The sequence below is a fragment of the Zosterops lateralis genome (assembly GCF_965231275.1).
Source record: "Zosterops lateralis genome assembly, chromosome: 24".
NCBI classification, from domain to species: Eukaryota; Metazoa; Chordata; class Aves; order Passeriformes; family Zosteropidae; genus Zosterops; species Zosterops lateralis.
This window is the reverse complement of record NC_139784.1, coordinates 5891725-5908838: the sequence shown is the minus strand read 5'-3', so window position 1 is coordinate 5908838 and position 17114 is coordinate 5891725. Positions and strand designations below refer to the sequence as shown.

The following is a 17114-nucleotide window of genomic DNA, read 5'->3' as shown; positions in this document are numbered from 1 at the left end:
GTGCAGGATTTATCCCCCAGGGATTTGGGATATTCCACCCTGAGGATGGAATCCACTCCAGGATGTGTGGAACTGGACCTTGGGAGTCGGAATTCCCAACACACGGATCTGGGCCTGCAGCACCTGGGACCCCCCAGAGCTGGGAATTCACCCAGGAACTCGCTTTTCCTTGGATTTGAGAAGGAAAAAAGAAAAAAAAAACCCAGCTGGTTGTTCCCACAAAGGAGTTTTTGCTTCTTCTTTTTCTTTTCCTTTTCCTTCTTCTCCATCCCCTGCAGGGCTGGAACAACTCCCTCCCCATCCAAGCTGGATCTGGAGCTGCTGCAGTGGGAGAAAATCCCTGAATTCCCATAATCCCACCCCAAAACTCCCCTCAAATCCCAAATAAAACCCCTGGAGCCGAGGCTGGTACAGTGAATAAGCCGTTTTTATTTTTTTTATTATTTTTTTTTTTGTCCTGTGCTCACAACAATCTCTCTTCTCTCCCTGACAGGTCACAGATCATTCAAAAATCAAAAAAAAAAAAAGTTTTCTAAGAAAGGAAAAACAAAAATAATAATTTAAACCACACGCACAGGGCTCTCTCTCCATCCCAACCTCCCCAACAATCCCAACTTGTGCTTCATTCCCGGGAAGCTGGAGGGGCCTCGGGGCTCCCACCAGCCACTCCCAGCTCCAAGCATTCCCAAAAAAATCCCCACCAAACCTGGAAAACATTCCCACAAACCCACACACATCTTGCCAACGGGCCTTCCCTGCTGCTTTTCCAGGTGGGAACGACCACCCTGGAATCCTCCTTGGATCCCGTGCACAGGACTGGCTTGGAAAAAGCCATTCTTTTATTTTATTTAAATTTTTTTAAGCCTTTTTTTTTTTTTTTGCCTTTTTTTTTCTTTCTTTTTTTTTTTTTTTTTCATTTCTATATATATATTTTATTTTTTTTCGTTTCTATTTTTGTTTTTGTTTTTGTTTTGTTTTGTTTTCTGGTTGCTGGTAAAGTCAGAACACTCCCAGCTGTGCTATATGGAAATACAGCTCTAGGATGGTCTCCGAGGTGTGGAGACCTGACAGTGATCAAGGCACTACCCCCACCCCCCTCCTGAAGAAAAAAACAAAAAACAAACAAACAAAGGAAGTCAGACCAACACCTCTAGGGACAGAAGAGAATCCTATAATGTGATCACACGGTTACACGGAATCTTTTATGGCAAAGAGAACATTGAGCAGCTTTTCAACGGTTGGGCTTCTCCCTTTTTTTTTTTTTTCTGTTTTGTTTTTTTTTTTTTGGTTTTGTCTTTTTTTTTTTTTGTAAATTTTTTTGTGTGTTTTTTTTTAAATTTTGTTTAGTTTTGTTCTTACTCAACACAAGCACTTCTAGACCCTAAAAGTGGGGGGAAGAGGAAAATTAAAAAAAAAAAAAAAAACAAATCAAGGCTGGAAATCCCCCCAAAAAACCCAAGCGCGGTTACGGGACGGGACCTGCGGCACCCCGAGCTCAGGACTGGGGTCAGGATTGGGGTCCCAGCGCTCCCCTTGTGCTCTCCCTGACCCCAAATCCCTCCTCAAACATCTCCCAGGAGAAGCAGGAAGGGATCCTGCTGCTCCTCCAGCCCCATCATCATCATCATCCCAAAGCTCTGTGTGGATCCCTCCTCGTTGATCTTTTCTCCCAGGATGGTTTTTCTGGCCCTTTTTTTTATTTGTCCCCTGGCTCTGAGCTTCCCTCGGGCTGCGGAGGGTTAATGGAAGTGACGTGTGCCCTGCTCTGATCTGGGATCCAGGAAGGAGAAATCCGGAATATCTCACACACACCGATGGCAAAAACGGGGTCGGGATAAAAAGAAAAAAAAAAAGGAGAAAAAAAAAAAAAAAAAAAAAAGGGAAAAAAAAAGAAAAAAAAAGAACCAAAACAAAGGGAAAAAAATAATAAAAACAACCAACTACCTGAAATCACAGAACTTTGGAAGTTCAGAAAAACGTCTCTCCTATAACTTGGTTTCAAGTCCATTCTCTTAAATCTCTTTTTTTTTTTTTCTTGGATTTTTTTTGAGTGTGTTTTTTTTTTCTCTTACTTAAAGCCAGTTCCTAACAGTAGTTTATTTTTTTTTGTGTGTGTGGTTTTTTTTTTTCCTTTTGTTTTAAATCCACCTCGTGCCAACCTCCCCAGCAGCGATGCCAGCTCGTCCCTGCTCTCCCAGCATCCCGGGGATGGATGGATGGATCCGGAGGCAGCTGGGCTTTTGCTAAGAGGGTTGAGAAAAGCTCCAAAACTCCTCATTCCCCCCTCGCACGTTTTTTTTTTTGTTCCGTTTAGGGACGGCCACTCCCGCAGAGTCCCCGGCGCGCGCCGCCGGCGCCGCGTTTCGAGAAGACAAGAATCGGATAAGAAGGCATCAAAGTTCCCCCACCCCGTCCTCAAGCACTTTTCCAGGCTCGGCTCCTCATCCCAAGCTCTCCCTTCCGGGCCTCTCCTCCCGCGTCCGTCCCTTCACTTCCTCCTGTCCTTCTGCTTGCGCTCCTGGCGGCGCGGCTGCGGCTCGGCGGGCGCGGGCGCGCGGGGGATCAGCAGCACGCTGCCGTCGCTGCCGTACTGCAGCGCGTAGCGGCTGGGCGAGTAGGGCCGGCCCTGCTCGTCCCTCAGCCGCCCAAACACCTCCTGGTACAGGCTCTGCACCTTCTGCTTCATCTGCCGGATGGACTTGAGGAACTCCACCTTCTCCCTGAGCAGTTTGGACTTGTCGCGCTGCAGCTCCTCCACGTCGCGCTCCAGGTTGAGGATGGTGTCCAGTTTCCTCTTGCGGCAGTTCTGCGCCGCCATCTTGTTCTTGCCGCGCCGGCGGATGTCGCGGATGAGGCTGAGCTGCGCCTCGCTCAGCTGGTACTTGGACAGCAGCTCGTTGAACTCCTCCACGGGCAGGTTGATGATCTTGTCGTTGGTGAAGGGGATCTTCATGGCCCTGGCGCGGTGCTCGTCGCGGCTCAGCTGCTTGTCCAGCAGCTCCGACGGTTTCTCCTTGCCGCTCTTCTTGCCAGCGCCGGGAGCTTTGGGCTCCTCGGGGTCCAGGGCGCCCGGGGCCATGTTGTAGGTGTGGTTGTGGCCGACGTGCTCCAGGTAAGGCAGGTAATGGAGCTGAGCCGGGTCCTGGTAGCTCATGCGGCAGAACTTGCTGTACTCTGGCTGGTAGCCAACCGCCCCTTCGGCCTCCTCAAAGTCCACGTTCTCCGAGTCCGAGCTGTAGCCCACGGCGCCTTCCTCGGAAAACGAGGAGGAGGAGGAGGATGAAGAGGAAGAGGATGAGGAGGACGAGGCTTCGGAGCTGCTCAGGGACGCGGGGCTGTGGCCGGAATCCAGGGAAAGACCTGAGTCGGAATCGAACTCCTCCTCCAGCTGCGAGGCCTGCACGGGGTTGAAGCCCTCCTCGATGGCCAAGTCCATCAGGCTGATCTCATCCAGCATGGCCTCGTCCAGGAGCCCTCCCAGTGGGTCGGGCAGCTCGGGCCCGGCCGTCTCGTTGCCCGTGCTGTTCATCTGGGGCGGGAAGAAGATCCCGCTCAGGTTGGTGGAGCCGAAGGTGCTGTTGAGGCCGGTGGAGTTGTCGGGCGCCAGCTGCAGCAGGGCCGAGCCGCCCGCCATGGACGAGGGGCTCTCCATGTCTGAGCTGAAGAGGGAGAAGTCCTGGGAGCAGCTGCCCAGCGAGGCCTGATGCAGGCTGACGTTCTGGTTGATGGGCGTGCCGGGGGCCAGGCTGTAGTTGGAGGCCAGCAGGTCCCCGCCGCTGCCGCCGTAGAGGCTCTCGGCGCCGGTGCTGTTCACCTCCATGGCCTGCAAGAGACACGGGCACGGCTCGCTGCAGGAGCTCCAGAGCTGAGGGCGCTGCCACAGCCTGGGGACAGAGCTCTGAGGTGCCACGGCATCACCACAGCATCACCACAGCCCGGGGACGGAGCTCTGAGGTGCCACAGCATCACCACAGCCTGGGAACAAAGCTCTGAGGTGCCACGGCATCACCAGAGCCCGGGGATGGAGCTCTGAGGTGCCACAGCATCCCCACGGTGTCACCACAGTGAGCCAGGCCACACCTGGAGGGACAAAACCCTCCCCGCCCCTCCCGGAGCTCACCTGCATCTCCATGATGGACATCAGGTCCTGCCACTGCTGCTCCAGGTCGAAGGGGGACTCGGTCTCGGCCAGCAGAGGGGACAGCAGGCTGGGGGAGCCACCCGGGGCACGGCTCTGCCCGGGAACGGCCTCGCTCAGGGCGGAGACATCCGCGGCTGGGAACTGAGCATGGCACCCGTCAGGGATGGGAGCTCGGGGATGGCCAGGGGTGATCAGGGATGATCAGGGACACTTGGGGGTGCTCAGGAACACCCGGGGGTGATCAGGAGCACTTGGGGATGTTCAGGGACACTCAGGGATGGTCAGGGACATTTGGGGATGTTCAGGGACACTCGGGAATGCTCAAGGATGGACACTCAGGGATACTCCAGAACGCTCAGGGATTCTCAGGGATGATCAGGGATGGACACCCAGGGATTCTCCAGAATGCTCGGAGATGATCAGGGACACTCAGGGATGATCAGAGACACTCAGGGATGATCAGGGACAGACACTCAGGGATTCTCCAGAACGCTCGGGGATTCTCAGGGATGATCAGGGACATTTGGGGATGATCAGGGACACTCAGGGATGATCAAGGATGCTCAGGAACACTTGAGAACGCTCAGGAACACACAGGGATGTTCGGGGATTCTCAGTGACACTTGGGGACACTCAGGGATTCTCAGGGATGCTTCGGGACATTCAGGAACACTCAGAGATGGACGCTCAAGGATTCTCCAGAACGCTCGGGGATGTTCAGGGATGCTTGGGAATGCTCAGGAACACACAGGGATGTTCAGGGAATGACACTCAGGGGTTCTCTGGAACACTCGGGGATGCTCAGAGATTCTCAGGGATGCTCGGGAACGCTCAGGAACACACAGGGATGCACAGGGATTCTCAGGGATGCTCGGGGATTGACACTCAGGGATGCACAGGGATGTTCAGGAACGCTCAGGAACAAACAGGGATGTTCAGGAACACACAGGGATGCACAGGGATTCTCAAGGATGTTCAGGGATTCTCAGGGATGCAGCCACCCCCCCAGCCCAACGCCCTTCCCACCAACTAACGAGGAGCAAAGCCAGGAGGCTTTAATTAATCACAGCCCCCCCTCCCGGGGTGGTTTCTCAGGATGCCTGGAGCCTCCTGGAGCCTCCTGGAGCAGCCAAACCCAATTTGCTGCTGCGTGGAGGCCCCTGAAATGCCATCGAGAGCCTCGGGGCGCTGCTGCTGCTGCGGGCTCACCTCGTTATTGTCCCCGAAAGGGAAGGTGGCCTCCAGCAGCCTAAGGCACTCCTCCAGGGACAGCGCAGTCTGATCCTCCGCACCGGGCACCTGCGGGGAGAGCAGACGGGGGGTGGGAGCCGCGGGCTTTGGGAGGTGCTGCTGAGGAGGAATCAGCTCCCTTCCAGCAGGGCTGGAGCACAGCGCATCCAAAAAAGAGCCAGAGCCCCACCCAGTGCTCCTGTGCCGGCTCCATCCTCCCGCTCCGGGCGACGGGAAAGCGCCAACGCCGCCGCTCCCGGCCCAGCCTCCTGTCCCTGCTGTCCCCTGCTGTCCCCTGGGGCCGGGGGGGACTCTGCTGGCCCTGCCCAAATCCTGCTGCCCTCCTGGGCAAACCCTGCTGCTGCTGCTGCTGCTGCTGGAGGAGGAACAGCCCCCGCACAGGCACAGGCACAGCCCGAGGGCCCCCAGCCCGGCCGGCCCAGGGGTGTTACCTGCGCTGGGAAACTCTCCCCGGTCTCTCCATCAACTAGCGGGATTCTATCCAAGACCTCATTCCCTGCACTCCTCCAGCTGTCCCCGCGCTCCCTCCCATCGCTCAGCTCTTTGTCCACTTCGCTCTCTTTCTGACGGTGGCTGTAGTCAAAAATCTCTCGCCCAGCGCCGAGATCAATATCCTGTCTCCACAGGATGTCAATCAAATCGATGTCCTGCAAGACAGACCACATTTCCTTCAGCCCCCCGCACTGCCCTGCTGGAGCTTTGGGGAGGAGGGGGGGGAGTCCCCACCCAGCGGCCCCTCCCTCCCCGGGGACCCCCCGCCCGGCCCGCAGCCCACCCGCGGGGCGCCCCCGGTGCTCCGCCCGTGCCGGGGCTCGGGAGCGGCCGGGGCCGGCCGGGAGCGGCTCTGCGGGCTCCGCATGGCCGGCGCTGCCCTGCCCGCCGCCCATGGCCGCCCGCCCGCCGCCGGGGGCCGCCCGGGCCCGCGTCGCGGCGGTGGCTGCGCCGTGCCCGCCTTGCATCAGCCCGTGGTGCCATCCCGGCCATTTGCATAAGGGGTGGGGTGGCAGGAAAATCCCCGCATTCCCACCCACCTGATGCAACTTGAGCCTCCGCCGGGCCCCCCTGCCCGCTGCCCGCAGCTCCCCCTCCCCGCCGCCCCCCGGTACCTTTCTCATGTCCCCAGCTGCCGCCCGGGCCGCGGCGCACGCCGATCATGGTCCCCGGGGGAGGAAGAGGAGGAGGAGGAGGAGGCGGCGGCGGGGCGGGCTGGCCGGGGCGCGGCGCCGCGCACGCATCGCCGGCCGGGGCGGCGGCGGCGGCGGCGGTGGCGGCGGGGGGAGCCGCGCTCCGCTCCGCCCCACCGGCCACAGGTGCCCGCGCGGCCCCGCTGCGGCGGCAGCAGCAGCCGCCCCCGCCCCCGGTGCGGCGGATGCTGCTGTGGCTGCGGCGGCGGCCCCCGGGCGGGGCCGGGAGGGGTTTGGCGGGGCCGGGAGGGGCTCGGGAGGGACCGGGAGGGGCTCGGCGGGGCCGCCCCCCCCCCAATCCCTCCCCCCGCCGTTCCCGGCTGCGGCGGCCGCCAAGCCCCGCCCCCTCCGCCGGGCCCCGCCCCCTCCCCGCCGGGATGCGGCGCTCCCGGGCCACGCCCCCTCCGCCGATGGCCCCGCCCCGCCCCGGGCGGTGGCCGCGACCAATCGGCGCCAACGGGGGCCGCCGCCCTGACCAATCAGCGCAGGCGGGGGCCGCCCGCTCGGCCAATCAGCGCCCGCGCGGTGCCCACCGGGCCGCGCCCCCGCCCTGGCGCAGCGGGGCCGCCCCCCCACCCCCCCCCGGCCCCGCCCGCACCGGGAATGGGGAACGGGGAATGGGGGGGGGAAACACCGGGACCCCCCGGCCAGGAACGGGCACAGCCCGGGGTCACCTTGGCCCTGGCCCCCGGGACAGCCCCCCGACCCCCGGGGGTCTCCTCCCCGCGGGGCTGCAGGCCCCGGGCACGCCCCGGGCCCGGTAACCGCGGCCAAGTGTAAGGAGATCCCCGCACCGGGGCGGGGGTGACGGCGCTGAGCCCCCGCAGCTCATCACATGCCCCGCATGTATTTTTATCCCGGTGTTGTGGAAACGGCCCCGGGCACGGAGCCTCCGCCGCCCTCCCCACCCCCAATGCTGCAGAGGGAAGCGCTGGGATTTAATCCCAGATTTGTCTTTAGCCCCGGCTCAAAATGTGCCTTTTTTTTTTTTTTTTTTTTTTTTTTATCCCACGGATAAAAAAAAAAAAAAAATCAAGTGGATTTCATAATTCCCCTGACCCACCCCCACCTCTGTCCTCCCCCTCCCTGTGCCCCGCCCGCTCTCCTGGTGCTGCAACGCCCAAAAAAAAAAAAAAATTAAAAAAAAAAAAAAAAAAAAAAAATCCCGCACAGCATTCCCGGAGCGAGTTCCAGCTTCCCAAAATTATTTATATCGCCCGTATTCCCCGGGCAAGGTCGCGCCTGGGCCGAGCACAACCCACCGGGAGTCGCAATGTGCCAGGAAAAGTCATGGAAAAATTTCCAGCCCGGCCCCTGGAACCGTCTGCGGCTCCATCCCCGCCCGGCCCGGCAAGGGGAGAGCCCTGGGAGCTTCCCAGGGGGAAAAGATTTGCGGCTGCTCCGCGTTTTTCAAGGAGAAGGGTGAAAAATAACACCCTAAAAATTATAAAATAATAATTTAAAAAAAAAAAAAAAAGCCCAAAATGTGGGAGCAGAGAGTTGGGGGAGGAGGAGGAGGAGGAGGAGGAGGGAGCCGGGATGGGCTGAGGAGTGACGTGGGAGCCAGACGGGATTTCCTGGAGCGACAGCGGCCTCTGCTCCTGTCCGGACACGGGCTGGGGGAAATCAGAGCCCTCCTGACTGGCCATGGACTGGGGGAAATCAGGGAAAACAGGGAAATCGGAATCCTCCTGACCAGCCTCGGTCTGGGGATAAATCAGGGAAATCAGAGCCCTCCTGTCCGGCCACGGTTTGGGGGAAATCAGCGAAAATCAGAACCTTCCTGACCAGCCTTGGTTTAGGGGGAAATCAGGGAAATCAGAGCCCTCCTGTCCAGGCACGGTTTAGGGAAAATCAGGGAAAACAGAACCCTGGGAGTGAGAGGGGATGCGGGAACAGCCGGGATCGGGGGGATATTATGGAAATCAGGGCCCTGAGGACGAGCAGGGATGTGGGAAGGGCCGGGATCGGGGGGATATTATGGAAATCAGGGCCCTGAGGATGAGCAGGGATGGAGAAGAGCCGGGACTGGGGAAGGTGCGGCCGCTGCTCTCCCCCACCCAGCCCGCCCTGATTCCCAGCCCGGGATCCACTCCCAGAACATCCAGGCCCATGGAGACCTCTGGAAAAACGGCAGCTCCTGGCCCTTCTCCTCCCCAATTTCCCCAAAATCTGACCCCGGTTTCCCTGCCCATGGAGGTCTCTGGAACACGGCAGCTCCCGGCCTCTCTCCCACCCTGAATTCCCGCAAAATCTCATCCCTGCCCTGGGAAAAGCTCCTCAGAGCCAGGAATCCCAAATCCTCCCAGGAGTGACCTTGCACAGGGCAAGGATCCTCCTGATCCCCCCTGGCCGTTCCCGAGGCCGGAATCGCCTCCCTGGGGATCCCAGGGACCAGCACAGGGTGGGGCCTCCGGCACCTCCAAGGTCGCTGCTGCCGACCCGGTGTGAGATTTTCCCCCCGGAAATCCCTGGAAAAGCCGCAGGGAAAAGCGGGAATGAATTCCCAGAGCCTCCTTCAGCACCTCCAGCTGTGTCTCTGCAGTGCTCCTGGCACTCCTGCAGCCCCAGCCCCAGCCAGGCAGGGCCTGGGGATGGCAGAGCCACGCCGGGAGCACCTGAGGGCACAGATCGGCACTGACACCTTCTCTACAGCCCTGCAAGGACCTGAGGGCACGGAACCACCACTGACACCTTCTCTCCACAGCCCTGCAAGGACCTGAGGGCATGGAACCACCACTGACACCCCCATTCCACAGACCTGGAAGGACCCAAGGCTGGGAATCACCACTGACAGTCCTATTCCACAGCCCTGGAAAGACTTGAGACATGGAACCACCACTGACAGCCCTGTTCCACAGCCCTGCAAGGACCTGAGGGCACGGATTGGCACTGACACCTTTTCTCTACAGCCCTGCAAGGACCTGAGACTGAGAATTAACACTGACACCCCTGTTCTACAGCCGTAGAAGGACCTGAGGGCACAGATCGGCATTGACACCTTCTCTCCACAGCCCTGCAAGGACCTGAGACGTGGAACCACCACTGACACCCCCATTCCACAGACCTGCAAGGACCTGAGATGTGGAACCACCACTGACAGTCCCATTCCACAGCTCTGGAAGGACCTGAGGGCACAGATCAGCACTGACACCTTCTCTCCACAGGACCCGAGACTGAGAATTACCACTGACACCCTTGTTCCCTGACTCTGAAAGGACCCAAGGCTGGGAACCACCACTGACACCCCCTGACCCTGAAAGGACCCAAGGCCATGGAGCCACCACTGACACCCCTGTTCCACAGCCCTGGAAGGACCTGAGGGCATGGATCAGCACTGATCACTCCCATGCCTTTACCCTGGAAGGACCTGAGACTGGAAATTACCACTGACAGGCCCATTTCCTGACCCTGGAAGGACCTGAGCACACGGATCAGCACTGACACCCCTGTTCCCTGACTCTGAAAGGACCCAAGGCTGGGAACCACCACTGACAGGCCCATTCCACAGCCCTGGAAGGACCTGAGGGCATGGATCAGCACTGACAGGCCCATTCCCTGATCCTGAAAGGACCCAAGGCCATGGAAACACCACTGACACCCCCCCTTCCTTAACTCTGGAAGGACCTGAGATGTGGAACTGCCACTGACACCCCCATTCCCTGACCCTGGAAGGTCCTGAGGTTGGGAATCATCACTGACCACTCCAATTCCTTGACCCTGGAAGGACCTGAGGACACGGATCAGCACTGACCAGTACCATTCCATAGCCCTGGAAGGACCCAAGGCCATAGAAACCACCACTGACACCCTCTCTCCACAGCCCTGGAAGGACCTGAGGCCATGGAATCACCACTGACAGCCCCATTCCTTTATCCTGCAAGGACCCGAGACCATGAAACCACAACTGACACCCCATTCCTTTACCCTGGAAGGACCTGAGCACACAGATCAGCACTGACAGCCCCATTCCCTGACCCTGGAAGGACCCAAAGCCATGAAACCACCACTGACAGCCCCATTCCTTTACCCTGGAAGGACCCAAGGCCGTGGATCATCCCCCAAGCCCCCACAGAGCCCGGGCTGTGCCGGGGCAAAGGCAGCCCTGCCAAAACCACAGCAGCAGCTCCCAGGGCCTGGAATTGCACCCTTTGACCTTCCCAAAGGTTGGGGCTCAAGCAGGAAAACCAAAACCCCTTCCCAGTCCAGCTCTGACCAGCCACTGGGGAGGAAAACTGAGAGAGGGATGGGATCCTGAGGAGGAAAACCAAGAGAGGGACAGGCTCTTGGGGAGGAAAATTGAGAGAGGAACTGGCTCTTAGAAAGGAAAACCAAGAGAGGGACAGGATCCTGGGAAGGAAAACCGAGAGAGGAACTAGATCCTGGGAAAGAAAATCAAGAGAGGGACAGGCTCTTGGAAAGGAAAACCAAGAGAGGGAGAGGATCCTGGAAAGGAAATCCAAGAGAGGAACAGACTCCTGGGGAGGAAAATTGAGCGTGGACAGGCTCCTGGGAAGGAAAACTGAGCAAGGGACAGGCTCTTGGGGAGGAAAACTGAGCATAGACAGGCTCTTGGGGAGGAAAACTGAGCAAGGGACAGGGTCCAGAGAGGAAAACCGAGCAAGGGACAGGCTCCTGGCTGAGCTCCAGCCCAGCAACCCAACCACCTGCTCCACACCTGGGCCGGGGCTGTTTCCCAACACTCCTGTTTATTCCCCAGCTGGGCCGGTGGCTTTCCCAATCCCCAGAGTCACGAGGGGCCCCCCTGGCTCCTTCCCCCTCCTTTCACTGCTCCTCAGGAGCCAGGAGGGAGCAGACAAAAAGGGAAAAGCACCTCAGAATGAGCCCCGGAGCGCTGAAACCCAGCCGTGATTCAGGATTGCGACATCTCCACTGAACATCCAAAGTTCTGCTGGTCGGGAGGCCAAAACCCCTCCCTTAAAACACGCCAAAAAAAAAAAAAAAAAAAAAAATATATATATAAAAAATATATATCCTACCTCTTTGGTGAGATCTCCATTCCCAGGCGCCGCCACAGCTCCTAAATCCTCCAGCTCTTCCCCAAATCCTTGCTCAGCTCCGCTCTCCCTCACTCCACCTTCTCCTCCAGCACCGTCAGCCCCGGGCTGTCCCCCGGACACGGAGCCCTCGGGGTCCCTGTGCACCAGCCAGGCACTGACCTCGGTGCTGGGCACCTGGAACCTGTCCAGAGCCCTCACCTGGCTGAGCAGGCGGCGGGCAGTGAAGTAATAGTCCAGCTCCACGCTCTTGGGGTGGATGCCATAGCCGTCCAAGGTGTTGCGCAGGTTGTGGAACTGGGTCTGGGTGTAGGCAGAGCTCTGGCCCAGGATGATCTCCCGCAGGGGAGGCAGCTGGGAGTTCAGGTAGGTGTCCACGTCCACGCGCACGCCGATGAGGCTCAGCAGGATGGTGAACTGGATCAGGCCTTCCGTGAAGTATTTCTTCAGAGAGAGCATTTCTGGAGGGGAAAAAGGGGGGAAAAATAGGGTGGGGAGGGAGAGGGTTGAGGTGAGGATTTGCAGAGAGGAGATGGGAAAGTACGATGAGGATTGAGGGTGGGAATTCACACTGAGGATTGAGGGTTGGGAATCCACACCAAGGATTTTAAGGGTTGGGAATCCACACTGAAGAATGAGAGTGAGAATCCAAACCAAGGATTTTAAGGGTTGGGAATCCACACTGAGGATTCACAGTGGGAATTTACACTGAGGATTGAGAATGGGAATCCACACTGAGGATTGAGAATGGGAATCCAAACCAAGGATTTTAAGGGTTGGGAATCCACACTGAGGATTGAGGGTTCAAGGACTGAGGGTTGGGAATCCACACTGAGGATTTTAAGGGTTGGGAATCCATATCAAGGATTCAGGGTGGGAATCCACACCAAGGATTGAGGGGTGGGAATACACACCAAGGATTTTAAGGGTTGGGAATCCACACTGAGGATTCAGGGGTGGGAATCCACACCGAGGATTCAGGGTTTGAGGACTGAGGGTGGGAATCCACACCAAGGAGCAGGGAATCCACACTCAGGATTCAGAGTTGGGAATCCACACTGAGGATTTTAAGGGTTGGGAATCCACACTGAGAATTCAGGGCTCAAGGACTGAGGTTTGGGAATCCACACCAAGGACTGAGGGGTGGAAATCCACACTGAGGAATCCACCCCGAGGACTGAAGGTTCAAGGATTGAGAGTTGGGAATCCACACCAAGGAATTCACACTGAGGATTGAGGGTTGGGAATCCACCCCAAGCATTGAGGGCTCAAGGATTGAGGGTTAGGAATCCACACCAAGGAATTCAAACTGAGGATTGAGGGTTCAGGGATTGAGGGTTGGGAATCCACCCCGAGGATTGAAGGTTCAAGGATTGAGAGTTGGGAATCCACACCAAGGAATTCACAATGAGGATTGAGGGCTGGGAATCCACCCCAAGGAATCCACAGGAGGAGCTGGCAGAGGCTGCAGCCTCCACACAACAGGTTGGGTGGGTTTGGCCCTGCTCTGCCCCACTTTCCACCAGACCCGTCTCTGCCGTTCAGGGCAGGGCTACAAACTCGGGATAAAAGTTTAAAGAACGCTCAAGAGGGTTTTTGTTCAACAAGGCTCGTTTTTTTCCTCTGGAAAGTCAGGAAATCGGTGCGTGGAAAAGCGGAGAAAATCAAAGTTTAAAGCCGGGAACTCCCCGGCAGCTCCACCCTCGCCTTCCCTTTTGTTTTTATCCCGCAGACCACGCGGAGAGGAGGAATTCCATGTGACTTACTGTCCGAAAACTCCACATGCAGCGCCTTCCTCTGTCCCCCCGCAGCTGCCCACGCTCCGGCTCTGCTGCTCCTTCTTCTCCCCTCCTCCGGCTCCTCTCCTCTCCCCTCTTCTGCTCCCCCGACGCTTTTTTGAAGGAGCCTTTTATGAGTCAAAGGTCCCGAGCATGGGAAGGTCCAAAGACTCCTCCGCTCCCGGCTGCGATTTCATCAGCGGCTGAAATGTAACCAGAGAGCAAACACGGTAACGCCGGGGCACCACCCTGCCCGCACAGGCAGCGCCTTCTCCCCTCCCAGGAAAAAAAATAACCGAGAGAATTTCGGTGGAATTGCCGATTTTGCTGCCTGGGCCGAGTTACCTTCGGTGACAACGCTGTCCGTGTTTCCCCTCCAATAGCCCGAGCTATTCTTAGGCCGGTGCGTCAACTTCCCCCGGCGGCTGCAGGGATCCGGCTGCCCGTGCTGGGCTCGCCGCCGGGCCCGGGGGTTTTTTTACCGCACACAAAACACCGGGCCCGCCCCGCTCCCTCCTCCCGCAGCGCCGGGGCGGCTCCCGCCGGCTCCGGGGGAATCCCAAACTGGTGGATCCCGGGGGTGCCCCGAGGAGGGTTTTTTTGGGGTTTCAGGATTTTGGGGTGGGGGGGTCCCCCCAGTGGGGGATTTGTGTCCCTTTTTTCGGGGGGGGGGGGGGCCCTTTAAGACCCCACGTGACCTCGGGGGGGGGGCCGCGCGCGCGGCCACGTGACCCCGCCCCGCCCGCGCGCGCTCCCGCGGCCTCACCGCCGTTCTCCCCTCAGCGCCGCCCGCCCCGCCCCGCCCCGCGCACGCCGCCGCCACCGCACTCCAACACAACCCCCCCGCCTCCCCCACCAACAGCCTCCGCCACAGATCCGCCCCCGCCGGTACCCGCCGGGCTCCGCCGCCGCCGCTCCGGCCCCGCCGCCGCCGCCGCCGCTCCCGCTCCCCGCCCCGGCCCAACCGCCCCCCCCACCTCCCCGCCCGCCTCCCGCGGCGCCCCCGCCAATCACCGCCCGCCGAAGGGAGGCGGGAGCGAGGCGCGGACCAATAGGGAGTGGGCGGCCGAGAGGTGGTCCCGCCTTCCCGGCGCCGCTTTGATTGGCGGGCGAACTGACAAATGGACGCGCGAGGAGGCGCGGGCGGCCCTGGAGCTCGGCGCGGCTGAGCCAATGGGAAATGAGAAGCGGGGAAGCGCGGCTCGCCTCGCTGCGCGGTTCATTGACAGCACGGCCGTCCAATGGCGCGCAAAGCCTTCACTGAGTGACATGACATAAACCAATGATATGAAGCGCAGGGTCCGCGCGCTTGAGTGACAGCTGCGCCCACCAATCGCTGGAGGTCGGCGGCCCCGCCCCTTCGCTCCGCAGCGGTTGCCACGGCAACGGGCGACCCGGGCCCTCAGCGGGGCGAGGCCGCCATGGCGGGCCCGGTGACCCCGGCGGGGCTCGGGGGGCGCGGCCGGGAGGCGCTTCCCGGGCGGCTCCTCTGCCTTGTTTCCCTCCGGAGCACCGCGGGGCCCACCCGGGGCCGCCACAGGCCTTGGGGATGGCGATGGTGTGAACGTCGCCCGTCCCCCCCTGGGGACACCTGGGGACACCCGGGAGGGAGATTTGGGGTCGCTGCCCTCCCTGGTGGGAAGATTTGGGGGTGATGCCACTTGGATGGGCTCCGGGGGGATACAGGGACAGCCCAGCCTCGGCCAGGAGCGATTTTGGTGACTTTTGGGTGCTCAAAGCCTGTGGCTCTTCCCAACCACCTCAGGATCTGCCCCAGGCCGGGATCCCCCGCTGGATCTGTAGGAAAAGCGGTGGAAAAGCCCCGCTGGCATCGAGCCCTGTCCTTCCCTTCCCTTCCCTTCCAAGGGTCATCAACCCCTGATCGCACTGAAAACCCCGTAACCCAATTAAACCAGCGCGGAGCAGGGTTCAAACCTGTCGCGGGTCGTTCACCCGTTCCCGCATCGATCCGGGCGGGATTCCTGTCCCTTCACCCCTTCCTGAATGGATCCCTGTGGGATTCCTGTCCCTTCACCCCTTCCTGCGTGGATCCACACAGGATTCCTGTCCCTTCACCCCTTCCCACATGGATCCCTGTGGGATTCCTGCCCCTCCCTGCTCCACACAGGATTCCTGCCCGTTCTCCCCATCCCACAAGAATCCCTGTGAGATTCCTGTCCCTTCACCCCTTCCCACATGGATCCCTGTGGGATTCCCGTCCATCCCTGTTCCAGATGGGATTCCTGCCCCATCACCCCTTCCTGCATAGATCCAAGTGGGATTCCTGCCCATTCTCACCGTCCCACATGGATCCCTGTGGGATTCCTGTCCCTTCTCCCTTTCCCACATCGATCCCTGCAGGATTTCTGCCCCTTCACCCGTTCCCATATGGATCCACATGGGATTCCTGCCCCTTCACCCCTTCCCACATCAATCCCTGCAGGATTCTTGCCCATCCCTGCTCCACAGGGAATTCCTGCCCATTCTCCCCACATGGATCCCTGTGGGATTCCTGCTCCTTCACCCCTTCCCATATGAATCCATGTAGGATTCCTGCCCTTTCACCCCTTCCTGCATGGATCCACACGGGATTCCTGCCTGTCCTCCCCATCCCATATGGATCCCTGCGGGATTCCTGCTCCTTCACCCCTTCCCGTATGAATCCATGTAGGATTCCTGCTCCTTCACCCCTTCCTGCATGGATCCACACGGGATTCCTGCCCATCCCTGCTCCATGTGGGATTCCTGCCCCTTCACCCCTTCCCACATCAATCCCTGTGGGATCCCTGCCCTTTCACCCCTTCCTGCATGGATCCACACGGGATTCCTGCCTGTCCTCCCCATCCCATATGGATCCCTGTGGGATTTCTGCCCCTTCACCCTTTCCCACATGGATCCCTGCAGGATTCTTGCCCATCCCTCTCCATGTGGGATTCCTGCTCCTTCACACCTTTCTGCATGGATCCCTGTGGGATTCTTGCCTGTTTTCCCCTTCCCACATGGATCTGTGCAAGATTCCTACCCCTCCCTGCTCCACACAGGATTCTTGCTTGTTTCCTCCTTCCCACAAGGATCCCTATGGGATTCCTGCTCCTTCACCTCTTCCCATATGGATCCATGTAGGATTCCTGCCCTTTCACCCCTTCCTGCATGGATCCACATGGGATTCCTGCCTGTTTTCCCCTTCCCACAAGGATCCCTATGGGATTCCTGCCCATTCCTCTCCCTATGGGATTCCTGTCCCTTCACCCCCTCCTGCACTGATCCATGTGAGATTCCTGTCCCTTCACCCCTTCCTGCATGGATCCACACGGGATTCCTGCCCATCCCTGCTCCATGTGGGATTCCTGCCCCTTCACCCCTTCCCACATCAATCCCTGTGGGATCCCTGCCCTTTCACCCCTTCCTGCATGGATCCACACGGGATTCCTGCCTGTCCTCCCCATCCCATATGGATCCCTGTGGGATTTCTGCCCCTTCACCCTTTCCCACATCAATCCCTGCAGGATTCTTGCCCATCCCTCTCCATGTGGGATTCCTGCTCCTTCACACCTTTCTGCATGGATCCCTCTGGGATTCCTGCCCCTTCACCCCTTCCCACACGGATCCCTGTGGGATCCCTGCCCTTTCACCCCTTCCTGCATAGATCCAAGTGGGATTCCTGCCCATTCTCCCCATCCCACAAGAATCCCTGTGAGATTCCTGTCCCTTCACCCCTTCCCACATGGATCCCTGCAGGATT

The 17114-nt window shown here is 59.3% G+C and overlaps 1 protein-coding gene and 1 long non-coding RNA gene across 3 annotated transcripts; both read right to left on the bottom strand.

Moving 5' to 3' along the window:
- Positions 1-409: 409 nt before the first annotated feature.
- NFE2L1 (NFE2 like bZIP transcription factor 1) lies at positions 410-14312 on the bottom strand. 2 transcript variants are annotated; one of them, XM_083877352.1, is made up of 7 exons: positions 14265-14312; positions 13361-13575; positions 11577-12055; positions 5824-6039; positions 5351-5440; positions 4121-4282; positions 410-3823 (listed from the first exon to the last, which is right to left on the bottom strand). In XM_083877352.1, the coding sequence occupies exons 3-7, from the start codon at positions 12051-12053 to the stop codon at positions 2489-2491; spliced, it is 2280 nt and encodes a 759-aa protein (XP_083733478.1). In that variant the 5' UTR covers positions 12054-12055; positions 13361-13575; positions 14265-14312; the 3' UTR covers positions 410-2488. The 2 variants fall into 2 exon arrangements, with proteins under 2 accessions (XP_083733478.1, XP_083733479.1); XM_083877353.1 differs by lacking the exon at positions 14265-14312 and adding an exon at positions 13718-13910.
- LOC310918488 lies at positions 9456-11568 on the bottom strand. Its single transcript, XR_014591676.1, has 3 exons — positions 10244-11568; positions 9895-10191; positions 9456-9704 (listed from the first exon to the last, which is right to left on the bottom strand). It is a non-coding gene; the product is annotated as an uncharacterized lncRNA (long non-coding RNA).
- Positions 14313-17114: the final 2802 nt, after the last annotated feature.

Excerpts from the sequence above, each read along its gene's own strand:
- NFE2L1 (XM_083877352.1), bottom strand. The coding sequence starts at position 12,053 with ATGCTCTCTCTGAAGAAATACTTCACGGAAGGCCTGATCCAGTTCACC. Across the intron at positions 6,040-11,576 it reads ATGGAGATCTCACCAAAGAG|GACATCGATTTGATTGACAT; the intron begins GTAGGATATATA and ends TCTGTCTTGCAG. Across the intron at positions 4,283-5,350 it reads CTTTCGGGGACAATAACGAG|TTCCCAGCCGCGGATGTCTC; the intron begins GTGAGCCCGCAG and ends TGCCATGCTCAG.